The 24,928-nt window shown below is 43.9% G+C and overlaps 1 protein-coding gene across 2 annotated transcripts in view; it reads right to left on the bottom strand.

The window, feature by feature from the left end:
- Positions 1-24,928, bottom strand: part of fanca (FA complementation group A) — a 151,310-nt gene that overhangs the window by 93,895 nt on the left and 32,487 nt on the right. For both annotated transcript variants that reach the window (XM_033035659.1, XM_033035660.1), the window contains exons 12-13: positions 23,608-23,684; positions 14,380-14,521 (exon numbers count right to left, since the gene is read on the bottom strand). In XM_033035659.1, coding sequence (XP_032891550.1) covers positions 14,380-14,521; positions 23,608-23,684 — 219 coding nt within the window. The remainder of the gene's footprint in view (positions 1-14,379; positions 14,522-23,607; positions 23,685-24,928) is intronic.

The following is a 24,928-nucleotide window of genomic DNA, read 5'->3' as shown; positions in this document are numbered from 1 at the left end:
ACGCAAAATGCAGGAGCAACTCAGCGGGACCGGCAGCATCTCTGGAGAGAAGAAATAGATGATGTTTCGGGTCGAGACTCTTCTTCAGTCTGAAGAATGGTCTCGACCCGAAACGTCACCCATCGCTTTTCTCCAGAGATGCTGCCGGTCCTGCTGAGTTACTCCTGCATTTTGTGTCTTTCTCCAATCATCTTGGCCCCGCTCTGGGAGTCGGAGTAGGGGCGGATCCGGATCCGCAACAGCCGTGAGCCCCAGGCCGAGCTCGGCGATCATTTGCTTGCTTCTGCTGCTGTTGGAGGTGAGACATTGCGCCGCGCCAGGGTGTTGGGCCTGTCCCACTTTGGCCGTCAGTTACGCGACAGGCCGATGGGGCGCAAAGATTTTGTGCAGAACGAAATCCTGGAGCGCTGCGCGATACCGCACACAACTCCACACTCCTCCACGCACCCGTCCCGCGCTACCCACACGCTACCAGGTCGCGTAAATGGCGCGCAAATGACGGACAAGTGGGACAGGCCCTTTACTCTCTACATTTCAGTTTAGATTATTGTCAAGTGTACCGAGGTACAATGAAAAGCTTTTTCTTGCGTGTTAACCAGTTAGCAGAAAGACAATACGTGGTTACAATTGATCCATTTACAGTGTATAGCGACATGATAAGGGAATAACGTTTAGTGCAAGGTAAACCCAGCATAGTCCGATCAAGGATAATCCAAGGGTGAAGAGAAAGATCGTTGTTCCTCCATGGGGGTAAACGAAGAAAGGAATGCAAAAAATAGAACAGAGTGTAGGAGAGTTTAATTCAATGACTTAAAGTGATGTGCAAACATTTGATATTTATGAATTACTTTAGTACATACAATACATTAATTTGCAAAAACCTCCAGCTGTTTGTTGAAACAATAGGTGCAGGAGTAGGCCATTCGGCCCTTCGAGCCAGCACCGCCATTCAATGTGATCATGGCTGATCATCACCAATCAGTACCCCGTTCCTGCCTTCTCCACATATCCCCTGACTCCGCTATCTTTAAGCCCTATCTAGCTCTCTCTTGAAAGTATCCAGAGAACCAGACTCCACCGCCCTCAGAGGCAGAGAATTCCACAGACTCACAACTCTGTGAGAAAAAGTGTTTCCTCATCTCCATTCTAAATGGCTTAACCCTTATTCTTAAACTGTGGCCCCTGGTTCTGGACTCCCCCAACATCGGGAACATGTTTCCTGCCTCTAGCGTGTCCAATCCCTTAATAATCTTATATGTTACAATAAATTCCCTCTCATCCTTCTAAATTCCAGAGTAGACAAGCCCAGCCACTCCATTCTCGCAGCATATGACAGTCCCGCCATCCCGGGAATTAACCTTGTAAACCTACGCTGCACTCCCTCAATAGCAAGAAGGTACTTCCTCAAATTAGGGGACCAAAACTGCACACAATACTCCAGGTGTGGTCTCACTAGGGCCCTATCCAACTGCAGAAGGACCTCTTTGCTCCTATACTCAAATCCGCTTGTTATGAAGGCCAACATGCCATTCGCTTTCTTCACTGCCTGCTGTACCCGCATGCTTACTTTCATTGACTGATGAACAAGGATCCCCAGATCCCGTTGTACTTCCCCTTTTCCCAACTTGACACCATTTAGATAATAGACTGCCTTCCTGTTTTTGCTACCAAAGTGGATAACCTCACATTAAACTGCATCTGCCATGCATCTGCCCACTCACCCAACCTGTCCAAGTCACCCTGCATTCTCATAACATCCTCCTCACAGTTAACACTGCCACCCAGCTTTGTGTCAGCTGTAAATCTGCTAATGTCACTTTGAATTCCTTCATCTAAATCATTGATGTATATTGAAAATAGCTGCGGTCCCAGCACCGAGCCTTGCGGTACCCCACTAGTCACTGCCTGTCATTCTGAAAGGGACCCGTTAATTCCTACTCTTTGTTTCCTGTCTGCCAACCAATTTTCTATCCATGTCAGTACCCTACCCCCAATACCATGTGCCCTCATTTTGCCCACTAATCTCATATGTGGGACCTTATCAAATGCTTTCTGAAAGTCCAGGTACACTACATCCACTGGCTCTCCCTTGTCCATTTTCCTAGTTACATCTTCAAAAAATTCCAGAAGATTAGTCAAACACGATTTCCCCTTCGTAAATCCATGCTGACTCAGACCGATCCTGTTACTGCAATCCAAATGTGCCGTTAGTTCATCTTTTACAATTGACTCCAGCAACTTCCCCACTATCGATGTCAGGCGAACTGAAGAAGGGTTTCGGCCCGAAACGTCACCTATTTCCTTCGCTCCATAGATGCTGCTGCACCCGCTGAGTTTCCCCAGCAATTTTGTGTACTTTCGATATTCCAGCATCTGCAGTTCCCTTTTGAACAACGAACTGGTCTATAATTCCGTTTTCTCTCCCCCGCCTTTCTTAAAAAGTGGGATAACATTAGCTACCCTCCAATCCACAGGAACTGATCCTGAGTCTATAGAACATTGGAAAATGATCACCAATGCGTCCACGATTTCTAGAACCATGTCCTGAAGTGCCCCTGGGATGCAGACCATCAGGCCCTGGAGATTTATCAGCCTTCAGTCCCATCAGTCTACCCAACACCATTTCACGCCTAATGTGCATTTCCTTCAGTTCCTCCGTCACCCCAGTACATCTGGCCGCTAGTACATCAGGAAGATTATTTGTGTCCTCCTTAGTGAAGACGGATCCAAAGTACCTGTTCAATTCATTTGCCATTTCCTTGTTCCCCATAATAAATTCACCTTTTTCCAGTCTTCAAGGGTCCAACTTTGGTCTTAACTATTTTTTCCTCTTCACATATCTAAAGAAGCTTTTACCATCCTCCTTTATATTCTTGGCTTGGCGCTCTGATTAAGATTTCTCATCAATAGTGCACAGCAATTTGAACAATTTGAATTCCAAACTGCCAGATCAACACAATTAAAAAGGACAAACAAGCCCACCATCAGCGACAGTTTATTCCCAGTTGTTATTAGGCAACTGAACCATCCTACCACAACTAACGAGGTCCTGAACTACTATCCACCTCATTGGAGACCCTCGGACTATCTTTGATTGGATTTTACTGGCTTTATCTTGCACTAAACGATATTCATGTTATTCCCTTCATTATGAATCAATACACTGTGAATTGTTCGATTGTAATCATGTATTGTCTTTCTGCTGACTGGTTAGCACGCAACAAAAGCTTTTCACTGTACCTCGGTACATGTGACAATAAACTCAACTGAACCATTTGGGTGACTCCAAAATGGCTTCATAAAGTACCTGAACATTATGGGTCAGCTTTTATTCCGTTGTTTCTTGGTTATAAACTGACATCCTTTGTTTCAAGCAGGGTAGATCAATAAATGGCAAAAGAACAAAATGAGAATGCAGATGTATGACATGATTACAGCCAAATCGATAACGCCCTGAAACAAAATAGTTCTGATACTCCACAGCAAGGTTACTGTATCTAATATGTTGGCTGCCCAAATCCAGGGAGATTAAATAAATGATTCAGAGCACATCAATAAGCATGCTTTTCAACATTTGTGTGTCTTTTCGTAACAATCAAAGGAAAGTCTTCTTCTTGCGTATGGCGTGCACAGCTTAAAGTTGTAGGACAACTTGTACTATTTGATCTTATTTGATTGTGCACACCAGGTTGATTGCATTCGTCGAAACTGGGCGGAGCACGTGAAGGTTGCAATCTCCCACCCCAGAGGGAAAGTCTGCATGAATAGTTCTCTCCACTGTTTTAGGCATTCGTCTTCTTTCAGTTTCATTAACACAAATTAATGTGCACGCTCTGGCAGAAAGCAGGTGTTACTGGATGAAGAGGAATACACTGTGTTTCAAGCAAAGCTGCAACAGAAAATATTTTCACTAATATATTATAAGTACTGTCCCAAGAGATCAACTAATTGTCCATTAAGCCCTCGGGTTTGTATTCCCAATTCCCTGTTCACTGGATGCTAAGTTTACTGTTACACCTGCTTCCTTTTCCATTTTGAAGAGAGTATTACATTATAACTGTTAAAATAAACACCAGAAATGTACTGTTTAAGTCACTGCCATTCCTCGTGATAATTCTGTTTCCCTCTCCACAGCTGCAGCTTGACCTAGAGCATTCTCAGCAATCTGTTTTTTAAAATTTCAGATTTCCACCACCTGCAGTTTCCATTTGCTTGTCAACCATCCAAAAACATGCAAATTATTTTATGCTCTTGGAGAGTACTATAATCTCTCAGCCTGTTTCAAGAAACAGATCACAGAAATGACCAAGACACTACATTTAGAAAAAATAAGGCTTGTTTTGTTTGACAAATCAATTTTCCAAAATATGGTCTCCTTTCATTGAATTTCTTCAACAACATAATGTTTGAACACAAATTCAAAACCGACGCTAGGGTCGGGTGAGCGGGCGTAGGGAAGGGTAGTGGGATATATCTCCGCTTCTTTTTTTCACTTCTTCGTTAGTTCAGGGGCTTTTCTTTTTCGTATCTTTTTCAAAATTCTTTCTTTTCTTTTTCCTTTCTTCTTCCTTTCCCTTCTTTCCTTTTTTCTTTATTGCGATTTACTTATTAGTTCATAAAATGTTAAAACTGAAGTTGTACGAACATTGTATAGTTGTTATGTCAATTCTTTTCTCCTTGTACAATTGCTTCTAATAAAATAAATATTTTTTTTTAAATCTGATGAATTTCCACCAGATTCTTCATCTATTTTGTTTAAAATCACATTCATTTTAAATGAGTTTAGTTTAGTTTAGAGACACAGTGCGGAAACAGGCCCTTTAGCACTCCAAGCCAGCGCCAACCAGCGATCCACGCATATTAACAGTATCCTACACACACTTTAGCAATGTTACAAAATTTTGAGATTTTAAAAATCAAGTCTGTAATTTATCCCATCAGATAAAGCATAAAAATAAGTTTAATTTGACACCTAATTCACTTTCATATCTCAAGTATTTAAAATGTTATGGCCATTTTCATACTGGGAAATGAGCATCTTGTTCCCTATTGATTTTCTATGGACATAACAAAAAAGCTGTGATCGTGAACAGTCAAAAGCCCATAACTTTCTTAAAAATTAAGAGAACTGAATGAAATTTTCAGTTATCATAGATTGAAGCATTCTGAAACAAATATAAAATAATCTTACTTGGATGACCTGAAATTAAAGCATATAATTAGTTAGTTACCTAATTGTAGCTAATTTCAGACTTCAATTACTAGATCTAAACATCTATCCATTTCTTAATAAATGATTAACATTTTTAAATAGCCTAAATGTCCAAATAATATTCACAAATAATTCACAATAAAACATGATTTTTAAATCTCATTTACATTAATTTATAGGCCAAATGGAAGGAATTTAGTGTTTAATTGCTGTAAATAAATGCCCATTTAAATCAGCTTTCCAGTGGGTCCCCGTGGAACGCGCTGGTTTAGAACGTTCACATTGCGGTAGATTTGTGCCCCAAATGCCGAGAAAAATACTGCGCGATATAATGGGGCCAAATTGAGCTACTCGCAATATTAAACTTAGTATAAAGGGATCTTTAGAAGCCCTTTTTAATGTAAAAATATACAACCTAACTTCTGCTATTTGCTTTATGAGACCCTGCGGTTGCTGGCGGTCGCGGGTTTAGAGATTGATTTTTAAACTACTATAACTATTATTCAAGGCCTTTAAACCTAATAATAGCTTTTGCGACGGGGTCTTCCAGCGATTTTTCGTTAATAATTAACTAGGCTGAACATTTTCGATTGGAACAGCTTAGAGAAAATCGCGTTTTAAACCCGCCCCCTCTAAACGGCGCCAAAATCGCGCACACCCTCAGCAGCAGATCTTCAACGACGCTTCAGGTAGGCTTTGCAACATACCTACACACTTGGGACAATATTTACATTTACCAAGCCAATTAACCTACAAACCTCTACGTCTTTAGAGTGTGGGAGGAAACCGAAGATCTCGGAGTGAACACACGCGGTCACGGGGAGAACATACAAACTCCGTACAGATAGCGCCCGAACCCAGGATCGAACCCGGGTCTCCGGCACTGCAAGTGCTGTAAGACAGAAACTCCACCGCTGCGCCATCATGCCGTCCAATAATTATTGCCAGTCACTGGTTATCCTCGGGCTGAATGATTTTTCGGCCATTTCAAAAGGATTTACAAGTCAACTACACTAGCGGGTCTGGACTTCCATGAGAAAAACAAAGTAAGGAATACAGATTTTCTCCCCTGAAAAATACCAGTAAACCTGGTTGTTGTGGTCATCATTACTATACAGGGCTCTAAATTAGCGGTTGCCCGGGTGCCATTGGCAACCTAAAGCTGGAGGAGGAGCCATCTTGGGGAACGGCTGCTAATCAGCAGCCATCCGTTTAATTCGTTTTTTTTTTAAAGTTTTTAGTAAGTCCTGTGTTTCGTCCGTTTGGAGAAATTGACTTTTTAAAGTGGGGGATAGGGGGCAATTTTATTTCTAGGTCCCAACCTGGTCGGTGAGGCAGCTTTTTCTCCGGGCTGCCCGTCGACCCATCCTCGCGGCCTACCAGTGGGTTTGGAGCGCCGTTTCCTGGCGGGGAACGCCCAGCACCTCGGCCTCTGTGGCGGCACAGCGCTGGAGCGCTATCGTGGAGCGGAGCGGGCGATGCCTTGCCTGGGTCGCCGCGCTGGATCGACGCGCTGGAGCTGTGACCGCTGAGTTCAACACCTCCGGGCTGCGGGTCTGCGGAGCGGTGCGGGCGGCGCCGACTTCAACATCGGGAGCCTGGGAGCTCCAAACCGGCGCGGCCTTGTCGGCTTCGGAAGCCGCGGTCTCCAGCTAGGAAGCGGCCGTTCCAGGTGGCCCAGCCGCTGAGAGGACTCTCCCGACGCCGGGGCAAGACCACCCGGTGAGAACGGCCAGGAACATCGGGCCTCCGTAGAGGCAATTGCAGTGGCAATTGCGGTGGCCTCAATAGGCCTGACTTTGGGTGAACTTGGGGTTGGGGACTGGACATTGTGCCTTCCCCACAATTGGTATCCATTGTGGGGGGATGATTTTTTGTCTGTACGTAATCCTGTTAGTCTTTGTCCAAGATGGCTGTCGTGAAGAGAGCCTGGACGCTGGCGCGCTTTAGCTGCCGCTGCTCTCTCTTCACATTGTGTTTTTGATTTTTTGTTTTTGGACTGAATTCTGTTTTTAATTTGTGTTTCTGTGATGTCTTTATTATTTATTTTATTCTGATTATATTTGTTTTATTCCTGTTAATCTCTGTAAGGTGTCCTTGAGATGTCTGAAAGGCGCCCAAAAATAAAATTTATTATTATTATTATTATTAAAGTGCCGCTGGGCAACCTAAATGGCGTGTCATTTTGCTCGGCTTGGCACTGCAGATACTGGTTTATACCAAAGATAGACACAAAAAACTGGAGTAACTCAGCGGGACAGGCAGCATCTCTGGAGAAAAGGAACATGACGTTTCATGTCACTGAAGGCGGCGGCTGTAGTGCGGGGCAAAGATACTGGGTGCGGGGTGACGGAGGGTCGGAGCGAATGACGGGCCCCGCACAGCAGCAGCCGCGACTCCACCTCCTCCTCCCGCACCCCGCCCGCCCTGATAGCAACCGCTGCTTGCCACTCAGCCAATGGCGATAACATCTTTGAAGATCAGTCTGAAGAAGGGTCTCGACCCAAAATGTTGCTTATTTCCTTTGCTCCATAGATGCTGCCTCACCCGCTGAGTTTCTCCAGCATTTTTGTCTATCCCCATTCATCCTGTACTGATCTGCCCATTCAACCTCACTGAGATCCCCCACACTCTCCCCTCACAATTTTACCTACTCCAACCAACACACACTAATTCCCCTGCCTCAAACCATCCATTCCGCACTGATTGCCTTCTCAATCCCCCCCCCCCCCCACCATCTATCCATCCCGCACTGATTCACCCCCCCCCCCCCCCCCCGCCATCTATCCATACCGCACTGCTTCACACCACCCTCCCACCCCCCCGATCATATTGTGCTGGAAATGTCTTCAGAGCGAACATTGACTATGTTTGATAACGGAATGCAATCAAATGTGTTTTAATTCCCAATGTTATTATTTGTTTTAATCCATAAAGTTGGATTAATTAAATTGTGAACATGTGAAACATTAAAACCGCAGTGTTCGATTGTCACTGCTACCGTTGACACGTTATTACAGAATTCATTTTAACGGCTCTTAATATGGAGTATCAGTACTGTAGTTATTTAATGAGCAACATTCACAACGATACGTTGGATTTATCCAGGTTTTAGTTCTACAGTCGGTCATATACATTACATAGAAACATAGAAAATAGGTGCAGGAGTAGGCCATTCGGCCCTTCGAGCCTGCACCGCCATTCAATATGATCATGGCTGATCATCCAACTCAGTATCCCATACCTGCCTTCTCTCCATACCCCCTGATCCCTTTAGCCACAAGGGCCACATCTAACTCCCTCTTAAATATAGCCAATGAACTGGCCTCAACTACCTTCTGTGGCAGAGAATTCCAGAGATTCACCACTCTCTGTGTAAAAAATCCCTCTTATCCTTAAACTGTGACCCCTTGTTCTGGACTTCCCCAACATCGGGAATAATATTCCTGCATCTAGCCTGTCCAACCCTTTAAGAATTTTGTAAGTTTCTATAAGATCCCCCCTCAATCTTCTAAATTCTAGCGAGTACAAGCCGAGTCTATCCAGTCTTCCTTCATATGAAAGTCCTGCCATCCCAGGAATCAGTCTGGTGAACCTTCTCTGTACTCCCTCTATGGCAAGAATGTCTTTCCTCAGATTAGGAGACCAAAACTGTACGCAATACTCCAGGTGTGGTCTCACCAAGACCCTGTACAACTGCAGCAGAACCTCCCTGCTCTTTTACTCAAATCCTTTTGCTATGAATGCTAACATACCATTAGCTTTCTTCACTGCCTGCTACACCTGCATGCCTACTTTCAATGACTGGTGTACCATGACACCCAGGTCTCGTTGCATCTCCCCTTTTCCTAATCGGCCACCATTCAGATTATAGTCTACTTTCCTGTTTTTGCCACCAAAGTGGATAACCTCGCATGTATCCACATTATACTGCATCTGCCATGCATTTGCCCACTCACCCAACCTATCCAAGTCACCTTGCAGCCTCCTAGCATCCTCCTCAAAGCTAACACTGCCCCCCAGCTTCGTGTCATCCGCAAACTTGGAGATGTTGCATTCAATTCCCTCATCCAGTACCCCACTAGTCACCGCCTGCCATTCTGAAAAGGACCCGCTTACTCCTACTCTTGGCTTCCTGTCTGCCAGCCAGTTCTCTATCCACATCAATACTGAACCCCCAATACCATGTGCTGTAAGTTTGCATACTAATCTCTTATGTGGGACCTTGTCAAAAGTCTTCTGAAAGTCCAGATATAACACATCCACTGGTTCTCCCTTATCCACTACTAGTTACATCCTCGAAAAATTCTATAAGATTCGTCAGACATGATTTACCTTTCATAAATCCATGCTGACTTTGTCAAATGAATTCACCACTTTCCAAATGTGCTGCTATCCCATCTTTAATAACGGACTCCAGCATTTTCCCCACTACCGATGTTAGACTAACTGGTCTGTAATTCCCCGTTTTCTCTCTCCCTCCCTTTTTAAAAAGAAGGGTTACATTAGCTACCCTCCAGTCCTCAGGAACTACTCCAGAATCTAAAGAGTTTTGAAAAATTATCACTAATGCATCCACCATTTCTGGGGCTACTTCCTTAAGTACTCTAGGATGCAACTTTTCTGGCCCTCGAGATTTATCAGCCTTTAATCCATTCAATTTACCTAACACCACTTCCCGGCTAACCTGGATTTCACTCAATTCCTCCATCTCATTTGACCCCCGGTCCCTTGCTATTTCCGGAAGATTATATATGTCTTCCTTAGTGAAGACAGAACCAAAGTAGTTATTCAATTGGTCTGCCATGTCCTTGTTCCCCATGACCAATTCGCCTGTTTCTGACTGCAAGGGACCCACATTTGTTTTAACTAATCTTTTCCTCTTCACATATCTATAACAACTTTTGTCGTCAGTTTTTATGTTTCCTGCCAGTTTTCTTTCATAGTCTATTTTCCCTTTCATAATTAAGCCCTTTGTCCTCCTCTGCTGGACTGAATTTCTCCCAGTCCCCTGGTAGGCTGCTTTTTCTGGCTAATTTGTATGCTTCATCTTTTGTTTTGATACTATCCCTGATTTCCCTTGTTATCCACGGATGCACTACCTTCCCTGATTTATTCTTTTGCCAAACTGGGATGAACAATTGTTGTAGTTCATCCATGTAGTCTTTAAATGCCTTCCATTGCATATCCACCGTCAACTCTTTAAGAATCAATTGCCAGTCTATCTTAATTCACGTCTCATACCCGCAAAGTCACCTTTCTTTAAGTTCAGGACCCTTGTTTCTGAATTAACAATGTCACTCTCCATCCTAATGAAGAACTGAACCATATTATGGTCACTCTTGCCCAAGGGGCCACGCACCACAAGACTGCTAACTAACCCTTCCTCATTACTCAATACCCAGTCTAGAATAGCCTGCTCTCTCATTGGTTCCTCTACATGTTGGTTTAGAAAACTATCCCGCATACATTCCAAGAAATCCTCTTCCTCAGCACCCCTGCCAATTTGATTCACCCAATCTATATGTAGATTGAAGTCACCCATTATAACTGTTTTACCTTTGTTGCACACATTTCTAATTTCCTGTTTGATGCCATCCACAACTCCACTAATGTAAGGTGGCCTGTACACAACTCCCACTAGCGTTTTCTGCCCCTTAGTGTTTCGCAGCTCTACCCATATCGATTCCACATCCTCCAAGCTAATGTCCTTCCTTTCTATTGCGTTAATCTCCTCTCTAACTAGCAACGCTACCCCACCTCCTTTTCCTTTCTGTCTATCCCTCCTGAATATTGAATATCCCTGGATGTTCAGCTCCCGCCTTGGTCACCCTGGAGCCATGTCTCCGTGATCCCAACTATATCATATTCATTAATAACTATCTGCACATTCAACTCATCCACCTTATTACGAATGCTCCTTGCATTGAGACACAAAACCTTCAGGCTTGTTTTTACAACACTCTTACCCCATATACAATTATGTTGAAAAGTGGCCCTTTTTGATTTTTGCCCTGGATTTGTCTGCCTGCCACTTTTACTTTTCACCTTGCTACCTATTGCTTCTACCCCCATTTTACACCCCTCTGTCTCTCTGCTCTTGCACCCATCCCCCTGCCACATTCGTTTAAAGCCTCCTCGACAGCACTAGCAAACACTCCCCCAAGGACATTGGTTCCATTCCAGCCCAGGTGCACACCGTCCTGTTTGTACTGGTCCCACCTCCTCCAGAACTGGTTCCAATGCCCTAGAAATTTGAATCCCTCCCTTTTGCACCATTTTTCAAGCCACGTATTCATCTGCAATATCCTCCTATTTCTACTCTGACTAGCACGTGGCACTGGTAGTTTATCCCCTAGCTCCCTAAATTCACCTTGTAGGACCTCATCCCTTTTTTTACCTATATCATTCGGTGCCAATGTGCATCACGACAACTGGCTGTTCACCCTCCCCCTCCAGAATGTTCAGCAGCCGTTCAGTGACATCCTTGACCCTTGCACCAGGGAGGCAACATACCATCCTGGAGTCTTGTTTGCGGCCGCAGAAACGCCTATCTATTCCCTTTACAATTGAATCCCCTATTACTATTGCCCTTCCACTCTTTTTCCTCCCCTCCTGTGCCGCAGAGCCACCCATGGTGCCATGAACTTGGCTGCTGCTGCCTTCCCCTGATGAGCCATCTTCCCCAACAGTATCCAAAATGGTATACCTGTTTAGGAGGGAGATGACCGCAGGGGACTCCTGCACTACCTGCCTACTGCTATGCTGGCTAATGGCCACCCGCTCCCTTTCTGTCCTCTTACCTTTTGCCTGCGGTGTGACCAACTCACTGTACGTGCTATTCACGACTTTCTCAGCATCGTGGATGATCCAGTATGAATCCAACCGCAGCTCCAATCGTTCAATGCGGTCTGCCAGGAGCTGCAGCTGGACACACTTCCGGCAAACGTAGTCACCAGGGACACCGACCATATCCCTGATCTCCCACATGTTGCAGGATGAGGATGAGCAAACCATGGGGCCGATCTCCACTGACATGGCTGACCCCCAAATTAAATCAACTCCCTCACACTATAAAAATCTTTATCCTTTAAACTGTACCTTTACTAATAAACACTGTACCCTTAACTCACTGTACCCTCAACTCACAGTACCCTCAACTCACTGTACCCTTGACCAGAAAGCAGAAATGCAAACCTGGGGTTGCATTACATTACATAACAAATTTGGTCAGGAGATATTTCAGTTGAAATTTAATGTCAATTCTGAAGTGGAAATGATGGAAACAGCGTTTAACAATAATTTTTTTTAAATCTGGTGCGTACAAACTGTCTCGCTGAGTTACACCAGCATTTTGTCAATCTTCGGTTTGAACCAGCACCTTACCACGCATTTGGTTAAATGGTGGCCAAGACTGATGATAATCCAGAGATCCAAGTTCAGATCCACCATAGCAGCTATGGAATGTGAACGTGATTCATAATTTGCATTTTTGAAAACAAGTATGCTGTCGTCATGAGCAGGAAGGAAGTGCAGATGCTGGTTTAAACCGAAGATAGACACAAAAAGCTGGAGTAACTCGGCGGGTCAGACAGCATCTCCGGAGAAAAGGAATAGGTGACGTTTTGGGTCGAGACCCTCCTTCAGACTGAAGGTTAGGGTAAAGGAAAACAAGCAAGGATTATATAGCAGGGCTCTCACTTCACTTTTTTTCCCTGTTGCCAGCCGGGCAACCTAGGCAGCTTTTTAGGTTTCCAAATGACAGTTTAAGTGGTCATTTAAGACGGCTTGCATGACGCGTGCGATAATGTGCTTGGATGAAGTGCGTAGCTACCAGTCGGAATTATGCTCAATGAAGCATTCACATATTATTTCTGCTTGAAATAAAGTCACAAACTAAACATATTCACCAAACAAGACATGATATATACAATGACATGCAGCAAAATTATAATACAGTATCTCAACTCTTTTTACACATTGCAATTAATGCAATTTCTATTATTTCTTTCCACTTCCAAACAAAAATGTGGTTGGATTATTCAGCGTATGATCAACCTGTGTCAATAAATCCTGGACCATGGTAACATATATGCTTAACCATGCACACTACAGATTGATGCAAGCATGTTTTCTGTTAAGGAATGGGTGATGTTTCGGGTCGAGACCCTTCTTTAAACTAAGAAGGGTCTCGACCCGAAACGTCACCCACTCCTTCTCTCCATTTAATGAAATGCAATAGTATGGAAAAAACAGCTGCATGATGGAGTGTGGAGAGGGTCATACATACAAACAAAGAAACAATTAAATTCTTACTTGCTGCAACTTAACAGGCTCATAAACATAAGAACACACCGGTAAATACATAATAAACCGTAAAATTTATTATACAATAAATTAATAACTATATTACTTGGTAAACATAATAGTGCAAAAACCCAGTTCCATTGTGCAACTAAACACACAATCCATGGAGGATCATAGTTGCTGAGATTAGCGATGTTACAGTATTCAAGAGACTGATAGTTGCTGGCAGAAAGGTGTTCTTGAACCTGGTGGTCACAGTTTTCAGGCTCATGTACCTTCTGCCCAACAGTAGCAGCAAAATAAGAAAGTGGCCAGGGTGGTGATGATATTGTGTATGAACTGCAGATGCAGGTATAAACCAAAGATAGACACAAAATCCTAGAGTAACAGCGGGACAGAAACATCTCTGGAGAGAAAGAATGCGTGACGTTTCGGGTCGAGATCCTTCTTCAGACTGACGTCGGTTGGGGAAGGGAGATAGATAAGGAATTGTGAAGGTGTGAAAATAGGGCAAAGGGGATGGAGATGAAGGAAAATGGAGAATAGATTAATGTTAGCTGGGAGAAGGTAACAACAAAGCAAACAGAGATAAAATGTAGTCGGAGACAGTAAGACTGGTGGGAGACCTGGGAAGGATGGAGAGAGAAGGAACGCAAGAGCTACTTGAAGTAGATGGTGATGATATTGACTCCAGATATCTTCCTTCTCTCCAGAGATGCTGTCTGTCCTGCTGAGTTACTCCATAATTTTGTGTCCATCTTTGGTGTAAACCAGCATCTGCTGTTCGATCCGACACATGATACACCTTGATATATATAAAATCAATTTGTACTACCACCTTACCAAAGTCATTTCCATACCTTTCAATAGCTGTTGGGTCGGTGGTTGGCAGACCAGCAACGTGGAAGCACAGGATAGTACGTTCTGCCAGTTCACCTCATGGGTCTCCAGAACTTGCCGAAGATGAACAATCAACTCCTCTGCGCTGAACAGCACGAAGATCTGCACAGAGAAAGTGAGAAGTAAACACAATAAATTCACACCAGATTAAATGGTCATGCAACATTTCAATATTAGAACTGTTCAAAGCATCTGTGACATGGAGGATACAAGTTTAGTTTAGTTTAGAGATACAGTGCAGAAACAGGCACACACGAGGGACAATTTACATTTGTACCAAGCCAATTCCCTCCTACACACACGAGGGACAATTTGCATTTGTACCAAGCCAATTAACCTACAAACCCGTCTTTGGAGAGTGGGAGGAAAGCAAAGATCTCGGAGTAAACACACTCTGTCAAGGATGAGAACGTACAAACTCCGCGCAGACAGCAGCCGTAGTCGGGATCGAACCCGGGTCTCTGCAAGCGCTGTAAGGCAGCAACGCTTGTAACCCAACTTGGTTCAGATTTTCTCAATCATTTTGACCCAAATTAATACCAGTCCTTAATTTGTATACAGCCCAACAGTGAGATTACTGAGGCAAAGTTGTACATTTTACAAAAACTCTGGAAAAAACATTCTGACAAAGCAGGACTGCAGCAGAGACAAGTCCAAACACGCACCTGCTTGTGGGACTAGTGTATCGGGGACATGTTGGCCAGTGTGGGCAAATTGGGCTGAAGGGCCTGTTTCCACACTCTGACCATGCTTAATCCATTCATGGTTTTCATCCCAGTATTATTGTGGCATTTAAAACAGTCCAGAATTTGAAAATTAGTCAAACCATAACGTTCATTTCTCATACATGAAGCTTTTGACTTAAGGCAATATAAGCCACAGCTTCGTGACCAACACACCAGAATAAGTCAAGTCGAGTTTTACTCGTCACTTGCACATAACGTGCAAGTGAAATGAATTTGCCAACAGCGGTACAATGAAAAAGAACACAGACACAATAAAAATGTAACACAAACATCCACCACAGCATTCATCACTGTGGTGGAAGGCACAAAATTTGGCCAGTCCTCCTCCATTTTCCCTCATGGTCGGGACCTCAACCGTCCGCAGTCGCCGCTGCGGGCATCCAGATGTTCAGACAAGGTAAGTCCAGGTAAGTCCTGAATCGGTGCCTCCTCACCGGAGACCGCGGCTTCAAGTTGGTGTAGGCCGCAGGCCGGCGGTCGAAGATAGCCGCGCCGCAGCAAGAAGCACCACAGACTGCAGGGCCGGCGGTCGGAGCTCCTCTCCAGGAATCCCCAGCGATGGACTCCGCTCCGGAGGGTAAGTCCCCATCGCTCCCACGGTAGAAGTAGGCCGCGGGCCGGCGGTCAGAGCTCTTCTCCTCCCAGGTCCCCAACAGGGGATCCCAGGCTCCAGACGCCGCCAGCTGGATCTCCGCAGACCGCGGCTTCAGGCTGCCACGGGCCAGCAATCGGAGCGCTCCCCTCCTGCGACCCCCAGCGAGGGCTCACCCGCTCCGCGACAAAAGCGTCCTCGCTGCGCCCGCTGCTGAAGCCCCAGGCACGTCTCCGGGAAAGGCCGCACCAATCCTCTATGTTAGGCCACGGGGGAGGCGACATGGAAAAAGTCGCCTCTCCGTGGAGGAGACGACTGAAACGGTTTCCCCCTTAGACCCTCACACCACCCTCCACACAAGACACACCGAGAGACATTAAAAACTTACATTAAGACAAACTAAAAAAGCAAAAAAAGTAGAAAAACAAACACGCTGCTGGCGGGGCTGCCGGCTCGCAGTGCCCCCACCGACCAAGAATGCCAAGATTCAGAGGTAAGGTGACAAATTATCCTCCACATTAATCCTCAACACTGGTGCCCCACCACGATGCGTTCTCCGCCCCTTACACCTTCTACACTCATGACTGTGCAGCCAAATACCGATGCAGCATAATCTACAAGTTTGCAGATGACATTACCATAGTGGGCCAGATATCAAATAATGACAAGACAGAGTACAAGAAGATGGAGAACCTTGTAACCTGCTGCCAGGACAACCTGCTCCTCAATGTCAGCAAGACACTCCCCACTATACATTGATGGCATCGAAGTTGATTCAAGTTCTTTGGAATAAATATCACCAGCCACAGTGAAGCAATACCCAAGAAAGCACACCAGCGCCTCCACTTTCTTAGAAGGTTTAGGAAGTCTAGCATGTCCCCTATAATCCTCACCAACATCTACAGATGCGCCATACAAAGTATTTTATTGGGATGCATCACAGCTTTGTTTGGGAACAGCTCCATCCAAGAACGCAAGAAATTGCAGAGAGCAGTGGACACAGCGTCAGACCATCTCACAAGCCAACTTTCCTTCCATGGAATCCATCTTCACCTCACGCTGCCTCAGCAAGGCCAGCAGCATATTCAAGGGCCAGTCTCATTCTGGCCACACCATCTTCTCCCGCTCCCATCAGGCAAGAGGTGCAGAAGATTGAAAATGTATTCTTTCAGATTTGGGGACAGTTTCCTACCAGCTGTGATCAGGCAACTGGTCTCCTCCGACCAGCTGGAGCGCGGTGCTGAACTCCCACCTCCCTCATTGCAAACCTTTGAACTAGCTTTAATTGGACTTTATCATGCAGCAAACATTGTAATAGGGGACTCTATAGTCAGGGGGTCGGATAGGCGATTCTGTGGATGCAGACAGGAGACCCGGATGGTAGTTTGCCTCCCTGGTGCCAGGGTCAGGGATGTGTCTGAATGTGTCCAAGAAATCCTGAAATGGGAGGGAGAGGAGCCTGAGGTTGTGGTACATATAGGTACCAACGACATAGGTAAAAAAAGAGAAGAGGTCCTGAAAGAAGAATTTAGGGAGTTCCACAATTTAGTCTCTGAGTAGTGATTGTGAGCACAAACCATATATCTCACAGGTAACAATCTCAGGATTACTGCCTGTGCCACGCGACAGTGAGAGTAGGAATGGAGCGAGGTGGAGGATAAATGAGTGGATGAGGGACTGGTGCAGTGGGTATGGATTCAAGTTTTTGGATCATTGGGACCTCTTTTGGGGAAGGTGCGACCTGTACAGAAAGGACGGGTTGCACTTGAACTCGAGGAGGACCAATATCCTGGCGGGGAGATTTGCAAAGGCTACTGGGGAGACTTTAAACTAGTATGGTTGGGGGGAGGGACTCAAATTGGGAAAGCTAGCAGTCAGTGTGTGAGGCAGGAGGCAGAGAATGGTAGCACTCTGACCCAAAATGTAGGGGAGAGAGAAGAAAAAGACAATAAACAGAGAATAAGAGAGGGTGAGTTTCTTAAATGTGTATATTTTAATGCTAGGAGCATTGTAAGAAAGGTGGATGAACTTAGAGCCTGGATTGACACCTGGAAGTATGATGTTGTGGCGATCAGTGAAACATGGTTGCAGGAGGGCTGTGATTGGAAACTAAATATTCCAGGATTTCGTTGCTTCAGGTGTGATCGAATTGGAGGGGCAAGAGGTGGAGGTGTTGCATTGCTTATCAGGGGAGATATTACAGCAGTGCTTTGGCAGGATAGATTAGAGGGCTCGTCTAGTGAGGCTATTTGGGTGGAACTGAGAAATGGGAAAGGGGTAGCAACACTTATAGGGGTGTATTATAGACCGCCAAATGGGGAGCAAGAATTGGAAGAGCTAATATGTAAGGAGATTGCAGATATTAGTAGTAAGCACAAGGTAGTGATTGTGGGAGATTTCAATTTTCCACACATAGACTGGGAAACACATTCTGTAAATGGGCTGGATGGGTTGGAGTTTGTAAAATGTGTGCAGGATAGTTTTTTGCAGCAATATGTAGAAGTACCTACTAGAGAAGGGGCGGTGCTGGACCTCCTGTTAGGAAATGAGACGGGTCAGGTGGCAGAGGTATGCGTTGGGGAACAGTTCGGGACCAGTGATCACAATACCATTAGTTTCAATATAATTATGGAGAGGGTCAGAACTGGACCTAGGGTTGAGATTTTTGATTGGAGAAAGGCTAACTTTGAGGAGATGCGAAAGGATTTAAAAGGAGTAAATTGGGACAGTTTGTTTTATGGGAAAGATGTGGAAGAGAAATGGAGGTCATTTAAAGGTGAAATTTTAAGAGTACAGAATCTTTATGTCCCTGTTCGGTTGAAAGGAAATAGTAAAAATTGTGAAGAGCCATGGTTTTCAAGGGAAATTGGGCACTTGGTTCGGAAAAAGAGAGAGATCTACAATAATTATAGGCAGCATGGAGTAAATGAGGTGCTTGAGGAGTATAAAGAATGTAAAAAGAATCTTAAGAAAGAAATTAGAAAAGCTAAAAGAAGATATGAGGTTGCTTTGGCAAGTAAGGTGAAAGTAAATCCAAAGGATTTCTACAGCTATATTAATAGCAAAAGGATAACGAGGGATAAAATTGGTCCATTAGAGAGTCAGAGTGGACAGCTATCTGCAGAGCCAAAAGAGATGGGGCAGATATTGAACAATTTCTTTTCTTCGGTATTCACCAAGGAGAAGGATATTGAATTATGTGAGGTAAGGGAAACAAGTAGAGTAGCTATGGAAACTATGAGATTCAAAGAAGAGGAAGTACTGACACTTTTGAGAAATATAAAAGTGGATAAGTCTCCAGGTCCGGACAGGATATTCCCTAGGACATTGAGGGAAGTTAGTGTAGAAATAGCAGGGGCTATGACAGAAATATTTCAAATGTCATTGGAAACGGGAATAGTGCCGGAGGATTGGCGTACTGCGCATGTTGTTCCATTGTTTAAAAAGGGGTCTAAGAGTAAACCTAGCAATTATAGACCTGTTAGTTTGACGTCAGTGGTGGGCAAATTAATGGAAAGGATACTTAGAGATAATATATACAAGCATCTGGATAAACAGGGTCTGATTAGGAACAGTCAACATGGATTTGTGCCTGGAAGATCATGTTTGACTAATCTTCTTGAATTTTTTGAAGAGGTTACTCGGGAAATTGATGAGGGTAAAGCAGTGGATGTTGTATATATGGACTTCAGTAAGGCCTTTGACAAGGTTCCTCACGGAAGGTTGGTTAAGAAGGTTCAATTGTTGGGTATTAATGGTGGAGTAGCAAGATGGATTCAACAGTGGCTGAATGGGAGATGCCAGAGAGTAATGGTGGATGGTTGTTTGTCAGGTTGGAGGCCAGTGACTAGTGGGGTGCCACAGGGATCTGTGTTGGGTCCACTGTTGTTTGTCATGTACATCAATGATCTGGATGATGGTGTGGTAAATTGGATTAGTAAGTATGCAGATAGGTGGGGTTGTGGATAATGAAGTAGATTTTCAAAGTCTACAGAGAGATTTATGCCGGTTGGAAGAGTGGGCTGAAAGATGGCAGATGGAGTTTAATGCTGATAAGTGTGAGGTGCTACATCTTGGCAGGACAAATCAAAATAGGACGTACATGGTAAATGGTAGGGAATTGAAGAATGCAGGTGAACAGAGGGATCTGGGAATAACTGTGCACAGTTCCCTGAAAGTGGAATCTCATGTAGATAGGGTGGTAAAGAAAGCTTTTGGTGTGCTGGCCTTTATAAATCAGAGCATTGAGTATAGAAGATGGGATGTAATGTTAAAATTGTACAAGGCATTGGTGAGGCCAATTCTGGAGTATGGTGTACAATTTTGGTCGTCTAATTATAGGAAGGATGTCAACAAAATAGAGAGAGTACAGAGGAGATTTACCAGAATGTTGCCTGGGTTTCAGCATCTAAGTTACAGAGAAAGGTTGAACAAGTTAGGGCTTTATTCTTTGGAGCGCAGAAGGTTAAGGGGGGACTTGATAGAGGTATTTAAAATGATGAGAGGGATAGACAGAGTTGACGTGGATAAGCTTTTCCCACTGAGAGTAGGGAAGATTCAAACAAGGGGACTTGACTTGAGAATTAAGGGACAGAAGTTTAGGGGTAACATGAGGGGGAACTTCTTTACTCAGAGAGTGGTAGCTGTGTGGAATGAACTTCCAGTGAAGGTGGTGGAAGCAGGTTCGTTTTTATCATTTAAAAATAAATTGGATAGTTATATGGACGGGAAAGGAATGGAGGGTTATGGTCTGAGCGCAGCTATATGGGACTAGGGGAGAATACGTGTTCGGCACGGACTAGAAGGGTCGAGATGGCCTGTTTCCGTGCTGTAATTGTTATATGGTTATATATGGTACCCTTTATCTGTACACTGTGGACAGCTTGATTGTAGACATGTATAGTCTTTTCTTGACTGGAAAGCAAACAACGAAAACCTTTTCACTGTTACTCAGTAGGCTTAACAATAATAAACGGAACTAAATTAATCCAAGTGTGGGCACAAGGAACAGCAGGTGCTGGAACCTCGAGTAAAGAACAAAGTGCTGGAGGAATTCAGACAGCATCTCAGAGGACATGGACAGGCGATGTGTCGGGTCAGGACTTTTCTTCAGACTGATTCCAGCAGAAGGGAGAAAGTTGGAAGAGAGATGGGGAAGGGACAAAACTAGGCAAGTGATGGGTGGATCCACGTGTTCCGTCCCCAATTCTTCCTGTAGCGCAGCAACTAGAACTGCACATTGTACTCCAAGTGTGCCTAACCACTACCTATAAAGCTGCAATATGACTTCCGTTTTTATGCTCAACACTCTGACATATAAAGGCAAATATGCCATTCATCCTCCACACTATCCTACTTGAGTTGCCACTTTCAAGTAAGTAAGTTTATTGGCCAAGTATTCACATACAAGGAATTTGCCTTGGTGCTCCGCCCACAAGTAACAACATGACATACAGTGACAGTTACGAATGACTCAGAAACACTAAACATTAATAATAATAAAATATTAATGATAAAACACCATTGATCAAGTATGTGACCCAACAAAATACCAGATCAAAGGGAGGCTACAGATTTTTGGCTGTTGAGTAGAGCAACTACTCGTGGATAAAAACTGTTTTTATGTCTGGCTGTGGCAGCTTTGACAATCCGGAGTCGCCTTCCAGAGGGAAGTGATTCAAAGAGTTTGTGGCCAGAGTGAGAGGGGTCAGAGATGATCTTGCCCGCTCGCTTCCTGACCTTTGCAGTGTACAGTTCATCAATGAAGGGAAGGTTGCAGCCAATAACCTTCTCTGCTGATCGGACGATTCACTGCAGCCTCCAGGTGTCGTGCTTGGTGGCTGAGCCAAACCAGGCCATGATGGAGAAAGTGAGGACAGACTCTACGATGGCCGTATAGAATTGGACCATCATTGCCTGTGGCAGATTGTGCTTCCTCAGCTGCCGCAGGAAGTACATCCTCTGTTGTGCCTTTGCCTGTGGAGTCGATGGTAGCCCCCCCATTTAAGGTCCTTGGAGATGATGGTTTCCAGGAACTTAAAAGACTCCACAATTGTGACTGTGGTGGTGTTGTTGATGGTGAGTGGGGTGAGGGGAGGGGGAGCTCTCCTAAAGTCTACAATCAATTCCACTGTCTTAAGAGCATTGAGGTCTAGGTAGTTGCGACGGCACCAGGACGCCAGCTGTGACACTTCCTGTCTGTAGGCAGATTCCTCCCCATCCTGGATTTCAAGGAGCCATGGCCTTGCACCTCAAGATCCCTTTGTACAACCATGCTCGCAAATGTCCTGCAATTCACTGCAAAGATCTCAACATTATTCCAAGCTCAGCCTCTTAGGTCCACTGCACAAGCCCAATCCATGTTTCCTCAGCTTTCACCTTAGCGAGGGTCATGAACCCAATCTCCCTCTTCTCATACCAAGATGCAAACTTACGATGAGATAAACCACAGGTCAAATACAGAACCTTACAGAACAATGGTGCCTTAGCCCACTGTCCATGTCTGCTGTATGTAGGTATGTTGCAAAACTAACCTTCAGCGGCGCTGCAGTTCTGCCGCTGCCCGTGTGCGCGACTTTGGCGCCTTTGAGAGGGGGGCGGGTTTAAAACGCGATTTTCTCTAGGCTGTTGAAATCGAGGTTGTTCAGCCTACTTAGTTGCTGACGAAAAATAGCTGCGAAATTCGTTCGCTGCAGGTATTTTTAAACTAAATTGGGTTATTTAATTGTTATAGTAGATTAAAAATCATCCTCTAAAGCCGCGAACCCCGACAACAGGACGGATCTCATGTAGGGGACAAGGCAAGGTAGGTTGTTTATTTTTACATTAAAAAGGGCTTCTTAAGATCCCTTTATTCAAAATTTTATGTTGCGAGTAGCTGACTTGGGGGCCCATTCAATACCGCAGTATCTTTCTGGGCATATGGGCTACAAATCCACCGCAATGGCAACGTTCCAAACCATCGCATTCCAGAAAAACCCACTGGCAAGCTGATTTAAATGGCCATTAATTTACAGCAATTGAACACTAAATCCCTTCCATTTGGCCAATAAATAATGTCAATGAGATTTAAAAATCATGTTTTATTGTGAATTCTTGTGTGAATGTTCTTTGGACACTTAGGCTATTTAAAAATGTTAATCTTTTCTTAAGAAATGGATAGATGTTTAGATATAGTAATTGAATTTTGGAATTAGCTACAATTGGGTAACTAACTAATTATATGCTTTAATTTCAGGTCATCCAAGTAAGATTGTTTAATATTTTTTTCAGAATGCTTCTATCTATAATAACTGAAAATATCTTAGTTCTGTTAATTTTTAATAGAGTTATGGCCATTTCACTGTCCTTGATCACAACTTTTGTGTTAAGTCAATGGAAAATCAATAGGGAACAAGATGCTAATTTCCGAGTATGAAAATGGCCATAACATTTTTTATACTGAAGATATGAAAGTGAATTAGGTGTCAAATTAAACTTCTTTTTATGCTTTATCCGATGGGATAAATTGCAGACTTGATTTTTTAAATCTCAAAATTTTGTAACATTGCTACTGTATGGATTTCATAGAGATGATATATGGATTTGGCTATGCTACCCAATCCAGCCACAGAACGAGTGGTACATTTTCATTCGCAGAAACTTTAGGGTGAAGTCTGCAGGAGGAGACTACACAAGATAAATGGTTATTTACAATCTGCTGCAGATCACATCCAGCGCATTTTATGGGTTCCCTAGATTTGCTGGACCACTCCATCAATATTTTTTAAATTAAATTAAATATTAGTTATTCTATTTGAAAGAATTTCAGTTTCTCAGAAATACAACTATATTTGTTAATAATCAATTACCTTCCTGTACAAGGTTGTTAAAAGGATCTTCGTTTTTGCAAAGCACCACTCTCCCTGCATGCGAATAGCATCAGACGCTAAAGAACAAAGAATATATAACGTTAAAGTTCATGTAACAGCTTCTTCAGACTGATTAGTTATCTAGAACCAATTCCTTCAGTATTCCTAGCAATGAAACATGGAAAAGGTTAAAGTAGATTTCAGTATTTTGTCTATCAATCCATCTGAGAAGTAGTGAAGTAATACTTCCAACTAGTTTAGACTTTAGAGATGCAGCGCAGTAACAGGCCCTTCGGCCCACCAAGTCCGCGTCCACCAGCAATCACCCCATACTCTATTACTATCCTACACACGATGGACAATTTACAATTTTACTGAAGCCAATTAACCTACAAATCCACATATCTTTGGAGTGTGGGAGGAAACCAGAGCACCCGGGGAAAACCCAAGCAGTCACGGGAAGAACGTACAAACTCCATACAGACTGCACCCAGAGTCAGGATTGAACCTGGATCTCTGGTGCTGTAAGGCAGCAACTCTATTGTTATGTCACTGTACCAGTAAATGCTGGAGTAACTCAGCGGGACAGGCAGCATCTCAGGAGAGAAGGAATCGGTGACGTTTCAGGTGGAGACCCTTCTTCAGAATGTCACTGTGAGCCAGCCACACAGTTTTGCAATGATCGGCCATTTGACCAAAGGTAGAGACCCAGAGGTTCATGCATTCACTTTCATATATTGTGAGCAGCAGAATGTATTGAACTATTCACCCATCAGGGATGACTGGACGAGTGAGCGAGTGTGGGCAGGCGTTTTTGGAACAGCCATAATCAGTCTCACTGTGACAAAAACCTCAGTATAGACTGAGACTGGAAGGATTATCACCCACAGATCAATATCACAATGCCAGTTCCTGTTTGACATGTGTTTACCAAGATCTAATCAGCAATTATTTAATCAGATAAATTGTAATGGTGATTATTTTCTCTCAAGTTGGATTGCGCCCAAAATTCAAGAACAGTACTGAGAAAGCAAACATGCACATCTGTCACAGGAATGCCACGGGAATGCCAATGAGGAAATGCTGTTTAAATAAAACCTTTACAATTCCAGCCCTATTGTCTCTATTGACATCCATGTGAAGTCCCACCAATTGAATGAGATTACAAAGTTACATGGTCAGAAAGAAACACAGCAGAATAACCAACATGAATTTCGGAAAAAATCAGAATATTTTGAGCAATCTTGTTTGTAATTTAAGGTACACAAAAACGCTGGAGAAACTCAGCGGGTGCAGCAGCATCTGTGGAGCGAAGGAAATA

The sequence above is a fragment of the Amblyraja radiata genome, chromosome 17, assembly GCF_010909765.2.
Source record: "Amblyraja radiata isolate CabotCenter1 chromosome 17, sAmbRad1.1.pri, whole genome shotgun sequence".
In the NCBI taxonomy this organism is placed as follows: domain Eukaryota; kingdom Metazoa; phylum Chordata; class Chondrichthyes; order Rajiformes; family Rajidae; genus Amblyraja; species Amblyraja radiata.
The sequence above is the reverse complement of the archived record's forward strand: the minus strand, read 5'-3'. Positions and strand labels throughout refer to the sequence as shown.